The following is an 11,293-nucleotide window of genomic DNA, read 5'->3' as shown; positions in this document are numbered from 1 at the left end:
GTAGCTTTTATTTGGATGATCTTTGAATTTAACAAAATCATAACAAACAATTTGCCGGACACCGAACGTGAAATCGAGGTTATCCATAATTGTAGCCTTACAGTGAGTCGAAATTCTTTTTGCCTGATTATCCTCCAAACGAGTAAGTGAAACGACAATACCCCTCCGAATCGTTTAAAATCTCTCCAACCCATTAGATTATCACTTTCTTGTACACCTTAAACTGTTCTTCAAGTCTTGCTTCACATTATTCTACCAAAATTTCCTTCATAAAACCTTATATCACTTGATATTTCCAGGTTGGCACCATGAAGACTTTCTTGGCAACTCGATCTGTAACTATTCCTGAAGCAGGTACGTACTTTCGACTATTTCATTGTTGACTCTTGTTATTTTTTTACAGCCCTTACGAGTGTGTATTTTACAGTTAAAGTTAGGTCTGGATACTTCATCGTAACGTATTTGATGGTGGTATAAGTGGGACTTGAATGAACATCTTACAATTTTGATGAATGCTGTTGTCTGGGGCTGAAGAGAAATTATGGTGGTTATGTTTGTTGACAGCCAAATATTGGAAATTATTACTTTGATTGTCTTTGGTACAATTGGACATGATCATTTGGATTGAAATTTTTAAACAGAAAATTATTTTTATGTTGGAAATGGAATTGATCTTGTATTGTTATTAAAGTTTCATCGATTCTTTCAAGGACAACTGGAACAATGATGAAATATTTTACACAACATCAGTCAATTGTTTTGGGTGGTAAAAGAATTTATATTGATAAGTAATTCAAAAATTAGAAAAATGCTACATTTCATGACCATCGTCCAACCTATCATTTTTTGGTGTTAAAATATATTGCACAGCTGAGACTTGATTTGTGTAAAACATTACAAGGATTTTATTGATTGAAATACTATTTTTTTGTGGCAAATTGTAAAAATTTCTCTGCATAGCATGTTGAGAAAGATGAACCCCGTCAATGCATCATCAGACTTACTGCACGCGTGTTCCCAAAGACAAAACAATGGAAATGCGTCAATCCGTTCAGCTGACCAAAATGACACAAAAATGACAAAATGACCTGTCAAGACATTATAATATCTTTTTGTTTGTTAAAGCAACCTTGACAAGGAATAAATAGGCTTTTCATATAGCCAAACAGAATTACCATAGCTTTTACCAAAAAAAATATATCAAAGATTCAATTTCGCCCGGCAAACGTCCTTACGTGAAGGTGTCCAACAGGATTTAAGCAAAACTTTGACCGGGCGCCGTGGGGGAAGTTTTGACGTTACGTCTTAGATCTTTGGCAAGCTTGTTCTCCGCCATTTCCAGCCAAATCCAACTTTTGTTCTTGCTGGGGCTTAGTGGAAACTTATCCTGTCCATGTGTAAACATTCCCTTATGTTTGTTATGTACTTGACTACCTGTTGTCAAACCGGGATATGACGGGGGTACTGCAATAAAAAGTTAGTTATGCAAGAAAAACTAATTTCAACCTCAAAAGGTAGATAGAAACCTGTCTGCATATTTTTTTTAAATCTGAATACTTGACGGGTCAGAGCTGTGAGTCCGATTTTGGCCTCAAAAAAATTACAGTGGGAAATTCGAATTTAGAGTGTCCTCACTTACTAAAATAAAAACCAAATTTTGGAACTTCGCTTTCTTTAAGAAAGTGTGACCAGTAAAAGAATAATAAAATTTGATTGGCTATGTTTTCAACCGTTATTAGGATCTGGGAAATTCAAACTCTCAGCCCATACCATGCTATATATTTCGCCATCAGTATAATAGAATAAGAAATCATAGCATGGATCTCCAGGCTACCTCAAAAGGTGACTTTCTTTGCCAATAACTTTTGATAGAATTGTTCCTCTAATTTCCCCTTTTCAGTAGCTCTTCCTCTATCTTTTATGCTTCATAAAAACCAAAAACATTGCCCTAAAAGCTTAGCCTCACGAAGCCCCAGCTAATAATATAACACCCTGGTTATATCTTTGTATTCTTATCCTAAATATAACAGAACGGCCATTCTACGGAAATTGCTGTCACATGACTTTTTTCTACTGCGTGATACAAATCGCGCATTTTCATTGGATGTTGAAAATTTATTTGTTACGTCACAAGAAGTTCCGACTTCACATTTTTAAAAAACTAAATGACGAAAGGACGTTTTTTTATGTTTATGATTATTGAAAGAATTCAGGTGATTTTAAGGTTTAAATTATTTCTTTTTCTTTTGCCATGTGTACTAAAAGATTCTACAATGTTTGGGGAACTCAAATATCCAAAAGTTTTTCTATTTTTCATGGAAAAATGAGCAGCTATAAAGGCAATTTCTTTGCTTAGGGTTTATTTTTTCTTTGTGAATTTTCATTTTCAATCTTTCTTTAAAGATTTAATATTTTATCAATTATCTTTGGATTTTCAGGATTTATTCTAGAACTATTTGGGAGTAGAGAGCTTTTTACAGATCTTAAAAAGGTTTACTAATTCTTTAGATATAGTCAAAAGATTAGACATTGGTAAAACTTATTTCTCCGATCAAACATTGACACACGCACTTCCAAATTAGACACGCATGACTGAAGCACCAGATGCGAAATGGTTGGTGTAAAAAAGATTGACTATAAAACTGCTTTATTAAATTGAATCAGAAGTCCTTTCAATTAGTCCCTGCATGCGCCACCATGGATGTAGGACTTGGAATTCTGTAGAATGGTCATTCCTTTATATTTACAGGAAGAGAATCAACCAGGGGGTTATATTATAAGCTGGGATTAGTGAGACTAAGCTTTTAGGGCAATATTTTTAGTTTCTCTGATACCCAGACGTTACTAATCGATAATTGATTGATTGATTAAGTATTGATTAAAAACGATAGCTAATCAATACTCACAATTTTTTAGCACTCAATTAAATTATCACCATAGATTTTTAATCGATAATATCATCTTTTTTTATTGAAGCCAAGAAGTGCCATCAACAAAAAAATATTTAATTGTAGAAAAAAATATTTAATTCAAGAAAAATAAATTTTGAATTTAGAAAAAAATAAAAAGGGTTTATTATGTAGATAAATTTTTTTGTTACCGAAATCTAACGCAACCGTTACCTACCTATTTTATTTATGCAAAAAATCAGGTATTCAATATTGAGCAAATCCTGAAAAAACACATTTTTTTGGGCCGTTTTTGGCCAAATTTGCCCAAACAAATTTTTTTTCTTCAAAATTCGGTTCTGTCAACTTGAATTGTTTGTGGATTTAAAATAGACAATCCTATCGTCTACACAAGATCACTAACAAAGGGAATAGTTTAGGAGAGGCATGGTAAATTCGGGTGGAGTAAGCAGTGGCTGGGAGATGTTCACAGTGTAGACAATACCGATTTGGCGAAAAAGAAAAAAACTGAAAAAAGCTGTGGATTTGTCTTTGCGTATTATCACCGATTTGGTTCGACCATTTTCAAATCATTCGAAACGAAAAAAAAACAGACAGAACTCTTTATTTTTCGAAACTGGCTGCAAGAATCTCCTTGCATGAAATTCTTTATTTTAGGTATTTTTTGTATTTCTAATTTAGAATGTTAGTTTTGTAATTTACTTCCTTTTGTTCCAAAACTCTACCGCCACTTTTTTTCCGTAAACCGCCTTGACGCCCCAACTCTTTCCCGCGATTACTCATTACTAACCTCTAAACGAACGATAGCATCGTCTAGGATTGACATCTATGTGCAAAAAATCATCTGGTCTGCACAAAGTCACAAATCCAGGAAGCATGAAAACGAAAGTTGCAAGTGTGCACGGAGGAATCAGGCCAAAAAGTTTTTCTATTTTAGTATTTTTTTTCAGACGGTGGACTTTGTGTAAGCATGCACAGAATCGGGCAAAAAAAATTCTCTGTTTTCTCTCTTTTCTCCAAAAAAAAAGTTTTTTGGACCTACCCCGGTGGAGGTCCTATAAATTAACCTTTGTCCGTTCGTCTGTTCGTTCGTTCGTTCGTTTGTTATTAGCTTTCCTCATGATTGGCTCGTTACTTTTTTCTGATTTTTTGCACAAAGATGCATAACTATAAACCCTCGAATGTGACGGAGCCCGATTTTCAAAAAAAAAATTTTTGGGCAAATTTGGGCCAAAAAACGGCTAAAAAACGGGTTTTTTGGACTTTGTGAAAAATTAGGTCATTAATTTTTTCTGATTTTTTGCATGAAAGTAGGGTACCATCGTAGGTAAAAGATGGCTTAAGCGAATTTTTGCAAAAAAATTATATTGGCTCAAAAAACGCATGTTTGTCTATAAGAATCACTATTAATAAGCATCCATCAATGTTCTTAGTCAAATTACTCAATTTTTTATGAGATTTTTGCTCGGGAGGGCTTACTTTTAAAGAATATGTGTGTTTCGATATGAAATTTTGGTTGCATGGCGTGTTTTTATAAAATAACTGGCCAAATTCGATATTTTTTTATAAGCACATTATCAATTACTTAGGTATTAGCTTTTCTCGAGATGGCTCTTTTATTCTTTATGATTTTTTGCACAAAGATGCATAACTATAAACCCTCGAATGTGACGGAGCCCGACTTTCAAAAGAAAATTTTGGGCAAATTTGGGCCAAAAAACGGCTAAAAAATGGTTCTTTTGGACTTTGTGAAAAACTGGATCATTAGTTTTTTCTGATTTTTTTCTGATTTTTTGCAGGAAAGTAAGGTACCATCATAGGTAAAATACGGTTCAAGCAGATTTTTGCAAAAAAATTGTAGTTGGCTCAAAAAACGCATGTTTATCTATAAGAATCACTATTAATAAGCATACATCAATGTTCTTAGTCAAATTACTCATTTTTTTATGAGATAGATGTTTCTTTTGCTCAGGAGGGCTTACTTTTAAAGAATATATGCGTTTGAACATGAAATTTTAGTTGCTTGGCTTGTTTTTATAGAAAAGCTGGCCAAATTCGATATTTTTTTATAAGCACACTATCAATTACTTAGGTATTAGCTTTTCTTGAGATTGGCTCTTTTATTCTTTATGATTTTTTGCACAAAGATGCATAACTATAAACGCTCGAATGTGACGGAGCTCGATTCTTGGAAAAAAAATTTTGGCGTAAATTTCAGCTAAAAAGAGAGATGTTTTTTTGCTCTCGAAGTCTTGAATATGAAAGAATATTCCAAGAGCATGAAATTTTGGTTTCTAAACGTGTTTTTTTTATAAGTAACAAACGACTAATTTTAATAGATCGTCACTATTTGTGTTCTGAATGATTGTTTAATGGTCATGCTTATGTAGATATCAATTATAATATGTGTTAAATGCATAACCAGGTAGGTCCATAAAAGTATCACTTGTTCCTATGTAAAATTGATTTGTTTTTCTAAAATTAATTTTTCCTCTAAATTGATATTATTTCTAAATTTAATTTTTCTTACTGAAATTAAATATTTTTTTCTCGGCTTCCACAATAAAGATAGTATCCTGTAAAAAAGATAGTATTGTTTCAATTAAGATAAAGTTTTTTTTGGGAAAATAGTGCCACGAAATGAAAGGTCGCGAAATGAAAGGTAGTTTCGCAAAATGAAAGATATTGTCGTGAATGAAAGATAGTATTTATTTCTACTTTGGCGCGCCATAGTTTTCACATGGACAGGATATGGATTTGGCTGGAAATGGCTGAAATTGAGCCTTTATAATTTTTTGGCAAAAGCCATTATAATATTCCTTGTCAAGATTTAGAGGACATTGATGAACCTAAATAGCAACCATATTTGAACAAATTTAAGAACAAAAGATCCCTTGGTAAAACACTATTGATTTGTCATAATTGATAACTTAGACGGTTTGGGAAATCCTCTTTATTCTACATAATAACGTGCTGAACTTCTGTGCTCTTAACAGCTTTCAAAATTGTAGAATTTTGTAAACCTTTTCATACTAAGGCTTTTAGAGGCGTTTCAGAACTGGAATTTGTATTGGAGAGGTGTCAATTTTTGTGACACCTTACTGTTAGAAATGTCATTGTGCTCATTTTTTAGGTGTCAAATTTTTTTTTTTTTTGAAGCTAAATAAAAGTTGGCAAAACCTCTATGATTTCAGGAGCTATTACCAATAATTTGACCCCCGAACAGAACCCCCCCCCTAGGCTGAATAGGGTTAAAGGGAGCAATAACATGCTTATCACAATTTTCTTACTCAAAATTTATTATCACCAGCTGTTTTTAAGGAAAATTTTGCATAAATTTCAATCAAAAATGCCTTAAGTAAAGGGTTTTAATGGCTGTATAAACTTTGTTCATCACAAAATAAACTAAAACATCAGTTTTACCAGTAGTTCTCAACTTCAGTTGAGCTAGAATCTGAGAATGTCTGTCTGTCACCTCAAATTTTTTGGGCCGGCTGGAGACTCAGAAACAGTGGGATTTTTCTGAAATTTTGCACACTTGTTCCTTGGGTGAATATCTGGGGGGTGTTTTTTCATATTTTGAAAGTTTGATTTTTTGGGATTGGGGATGAGCTTTTGGCCAACAAGGCTAAAGCTACTTAGAGAAAAGTTATCTTATATCAAAAGTTTTCTGTTGAGCCAGTTAGGTTAGTACATTTGACAGTGTAACAATCACCTTTGTTAATTAATGACTGAAGCAGACCTCTGGAAAGCTCTTTTCAGCTTAGCCCTTTGATCCCACAGATTTCACCACTGATATTCTAGAGCCAATAATTTGAATTTCTGTTACACCTTTTTCTAGTTACCATCACTCTGAAAGGACGATCCATCTCCGTCACCGGACCTCGTGGTACCCTTCACCGTAACTTTAACCACTTGAACTTGGAATTGACCCGAGTTAACAAGACAACTATCAGAGTTGACGTATGGTTTGCTTTGAGAAAACAGTTGGCTTGTCTCAGAACCATTTGCTCTCACATTGAAAACTTAATGAAAGGTGTTCAATATGTAAGTTATTTTTTATTGCACTGATTTTAAATTTCTTTGATCTGTAGTATGACTGAGGAATTTTTCTCCTTTCTGCTTACTTTCTTGTCCACTATCTGCTCTAATTCAAACATAATTTTTGAAATAATTTAAAGGGTTACCAGCTCTTTCATATTCAAGTTTTAATTTTTCTGATTTTGATTATTAATTTCTAAGCCGTTTTGCCTACCAAGTGTATATATTTTTGCGGGTACACATTTTTTTCTGAGAAACATGTTTTGTGTGTATTGACTTTCCAATTCACTAAATCAGGGTGTCTACGGGACCTTGAAAACCTTGAAAATGAACCACCCAACCTTGAAAACCTTGAAATCTATCAATTTTTTGGGAAAAACCTTGAAAACCTTGAGAAATCGTTAAAAACCTTGAAAAGTAGTTCTTCATATTCATTCTTTTTATCATACAAGCTTTTTAATAGGGCAGTGGCTGAGTTTAGGTTTTTCTCTAGAATTGCGAATTGAGGTATCTCAATCCCTCTACTAGCCTTTACAATGAACTAGGTTTTTTCATCTTTTCTATCAATTGTCTGCTAGGAGGATCTTACAAAACTTGATCTGAGAGCAGGGATCTTATTTTGGCCCGGTGAATGGCAAATTTCGGCAGCCTAAAGACTCACTCTAAAGACTCTAAACAAATTAAATTGCCCTGGTCTTGAAAATCTATTCGCCGGTCGATGAAATTTAGCAGCTAACTTATTTCTATCCATTCATTCAAAAAGTAAGAATAAATACGTTCCTAAACTGTTTGTCATGGGGAAATTTCCAAAAATCGTCTGCGGTGGTTAAATTTTTTTTATAACATTTAGAGAATTCTATATTCACATGTTTCTGTTGCGATTCTGTCTCAAGGAATGCAACATATTATTTTATCATTAGCTGAGTTTTTGAGCCCTAAGAAATCGACTGTTTCCCAATTTTCTTCAGGTAGTAGGGGGAATTTTGTTCGATTTTTTGGAATCGCTTGACTGTTTTGTTAGAAGCACTTGTTATACATTTTTGGAAAGCTAAGGGGTATGGGAATCGAAATTACTATGTTTCCAAACAAATATGACGGTCTCAGGCAAAAATCATAGGGTTAAAAATTAATGAAAATTTTAGCTTGAGAAAACGGAGACCTGTTGTATATTTTCGGAAAGCTCTCAAAAAATTAAGATTAGAGATATATTGCAAGTATAGGTGATTTCTGTACCTAACTCGAGATATTAACCCTTGAAAACCGTGTTTTTCAGCCAGAAACAGCTATTTTGTCCAGTTTTTGTGCTTTTTGAAGCTCAATATCTCGAGTTAGGTACTGAAATCACCTATACTTGCAATATATCTCTAATCCTAATTTTTTGAGAGCTTTCCAAAAATATACAACAGGTCTCCGTTTTCTCGAGCTAAAATTTTCATTAATTTTTAACCCTATGATTTTTGCCTGAGACCGTCATATTTGTCCGAAAATCACACCAAAGTGTCCGAAAAAAAATTGGAAACATAGTAATTTCGATTCCCCTACCCCTTAGCTTTCCAAAAATGTATAACAAGTGCTTTTAACAAAACAGTCGAGCGATTTTACAAAATGCTCTCTACTAAGGGCCATTATTTCATTCATATTATGTCACGTTACGCTATTTATGAACTGGATACCCAAAGTATTCTGGTTGACGTCTTGGAAAAATGGCCGTTTATCCTTAACATTTCAAGCATCGAAAATAATTTACTTAAAACAACACTTTTGGCAAAAGCAATCAGAAACAGGACGTTTTTAGCCATTTGAAAGATTCAAAATCAAAATTTTCTCTTGTTAGCGCAAACCATGGTTGCACCTCCTAGGTCACTGTAAACATTTGGTTTTTACTTCTAATTCTTTATTTCAACAGTTGAAGACTAGGTAGCTGGAGTAAAAATGTGGTATATATCGTTCTCGAGAGGGAGATAGGAATTTAACAGTGGAAATAATTCGCCGGTTGCTAAAAGCCAATAAATTTTTATTTGCCGTCTTCTATTTTACTTTCGCCTAGTACCACTCTGAAAAAAAACCCTGTAGAGAGATATGTCAACTGAATATAAAAAAAACCTTGAAAAGTGCAAAATCTTTAGCCAAAAAACCTTGAAAAACCACTTAAAAAGGACCAAAAAACCTTGAGAACCTTGAAAATCCAGAGAAAAAAATCCATAGACACCCTGTAAATGAATTCACTTTTTTAAGAAAAGAGTTGTAACAAAAAAAGACTGATTTTGCTTTAACACGACCATATCGTGTGTAAAAATCACTGATCCTTAAAAAATTCATTCTCTTAAACTTTAGTGTCTGTCAAAAGATATACAATTTTCCATGAAACTTCGGAAGCGCAACAGACCCTCTATGGCAAAAAATTTTGAAATTTCTACTCACAAACAAACTTGCATCCTTTGTTAATAGTAAAGTAGCTATGAATAAAATCTTTAAACTTCAATGTCTTCTAACAGGGATTCAGATACAAAATGAGATGTGTATATGCTCATTTCCCCATCAACTTGAACATCCAAGAAGACGGTAAACGAATCGAAGTACGTAACTATATTGGACAAAAGTATATCCGTGTTGTCAACATGAGAGATGGAGTCATTGTCAGACCATCAGGAAACAAAGACGAAATTTGCATTGAAGGAAACGATATCGAGTCAGTCTCAAACTCAGGTAAGGTTAATTTTTTATAGATTCATTAATTAACTTTCTAATATTCTTTTCTGTTTATCTTTGGCTCTTCTTGAAAAAAACCTACATTGGGTTGGGGATGAAACATTTTTCAATTGAACATCAAAACACTATTTGACATCGAGAAAGAAGGATTTTTGGGGAATGGCGTGATATACTATTTTTTGGTTATGAACAATATCTCTTTCTTTCAGCTGCTCTTATCAACCAATGTGCCAAAGCAAGGAATAAGGATATCCGTAAATTCTTGGATGGAATCTATGTGTCTGAAAAGACTACTATTGATCCTATTGAAGAATAAAAAATAAATTGTAAATGGAGGAAATATTAATCTTGACCGTTTTTCGTACCCCCTCCCAAAGTGAATCGACGAAAAAGAAGATTTTGAAGGTAGTTTGCAGTTTCCCATTGTAGATCCTCTCTTCTGATAAAGTTGTGGTGTTAAGCGTGTTTGGGCGTACAAAAATTCTTTTTTCGAAAAAAACATTTTTCCTGCTCACAATTTTCATAATTTTGGGTCAATTTTAAACTAGAGTCTACTTTAGCTGATGATAATTTTCGATGGCGCCCAGTCATCAGTGAAGTCAAGTAAATCGGTAAAATTACGACGACGAACGAAAATTTAACATGCTAATGAGTTCAACCAATCAAATTTCGTATTTTCACTAGCCTTTTACATTTTTCGTCCGCCGGGACTAGTATGAAGTTAATTCGACACTTCAAGTCGAGTCGTCGCAAATTTTCAATTTGACTCGTCACATTTCAAGTCTAGTTGCCGCAAATTTTCAAGTTGACTCGTCGCAAATTTTTTGAGCTTGGAATAAGTATCTATTTTACAGATGTCGAAGTCACATATTCTTAGTCTTATTCAGTGTTCAAACTTCTTCCGTCTTTGGAAGTAAATAAAGAGGGATTTCCAGCTCAAAATATTGTATAATTCTCCGAAATTTCAAGATTATGTCCTAAAATTGCTATGTAAAATCCGTTTTCCGTCTCAGACAAAAAACCTTGGTTTGACCACTGTATTATATCATAATTTCTCCCAGCTAATTTGAAAAAAATACATTCATCTCCTGCTTTCTTTCTATGTATCTTTGTGATGCCTGCCTCACGTGCACTTTCAAAATGGCAGATCATTTATTTTCTTATTTGCTAGTCGTTTAGTCTATAAAATGTCTTAAATCAGGCTTAACGAAATTTTGATTGACAGATTTACAAACCTAGGTTTACAGTCTCTAAACTTATGTTTACACATTAACTTAGGTTTGCAGGGCTGCAAACTTGAGTTGCGACGAGTCGACTTGAAATGTCGAATTATGGCGGCAAATTAACTTCACTGGATGGGAAATTAATTTCTCATTATTTATTTTTCATCCAGAACGCCCGCGTGTGGCTTTTAAGTTTTACACAAACGCTGGAGTGAAACTAGAATATATTGCTAGATTTCAAAAAATGCCTTAAAAACAATGGAACCCATAGATGCAATCCGTCGTCATGATTACTGCGCGTTCTGGATGGGAAATACTTAAGTGGCTTCACCATCCATTTGTGAAAGAAAAAGGAGTCTAGGTAATGTTCTAGTTGGGGAGTTGCTAGTTTCGAGTTGGGAAGTTCGTAAA

General features: G+C 33.7%; 1 protein-coding gene across 2 annotated transcripts; it reads left to right on the top strand.

The window, feature by feature from the left end:
• Window positions 1-9,999, top strand: LOC136818370 (large ribosomal subunit protein uL6-like). 2 transcript variants are annotated; one of them, XM_067074706.1, is made up of 5 exons: window positions 1-102; window positions 300-354; window positions 6,751-6,956; window positions 9,446-9,656; window positions 9,869-9,999. In XM_067074706.1, the coding sequence occupies exons 1-5, from the start codon at window positions 16-18 to the stop codon at window positions 9,973-9,975; spliced, it is 666 nt and encodes a 221-aa protein (XP_066930807.1). In that variant the 5' UTR covers window positions 1-15; the 3' UTR covers window positions 9,976-9,999. The 2 variants fall into 2 exon arrangements, with proteins under 2 accessions (XP_066930807.1, XP_066930808.1); XM_067074707.1 differs by having other exon boundaries at window positions 54-142.
• Window positions 10,000-11,293: the final 1,294 nt, after the last annotated feature.

The sequence above is a fragment of the Clytia hemisphaerica genome, unplaced genomic scaffold, assembly GCF_902728285.1.
Source record: "Clytia hemisphaerica strain Z4C2 unplaced genomic scaffold, Clytia hemisphaerica genome assembly, whole genome shotgun sequence".
NCBI lineage: Eukaryota > Metazoa > Cnidaria > Hydrozoa > Leptothecata > Clytiidae > Clytia > Clytia hemisphaerica.
Note: the sequence above shows the minus strand (reverse complement) of the source record. Positions and strands in the feature narration are given on the sequence as shown.

Bases quoted from the DNA above. Each gene is read 5' to 3' on its own strand.
- LOC136818370 (XM_067074706.1), top strand. From the start codon at position 16: ATGATCTTTGAATTTAACAAAATCATAACAAACAATTTGCCGGACACC. The intron at 103-299 runs GTGAGTCGAAAT...TGATATTTCCAG, and splicing joins TCCATAATTGTAGCCTTACA to GTTGGCACCATGAAGACTTT. The intron at 9,657-9,868 runs GTAAGGTTAATT...TCTTTCTTTCAG, and splicing joins CGAGTCAGTCTCAAACTCAG to CTGCTCTTATCAACCAATGT.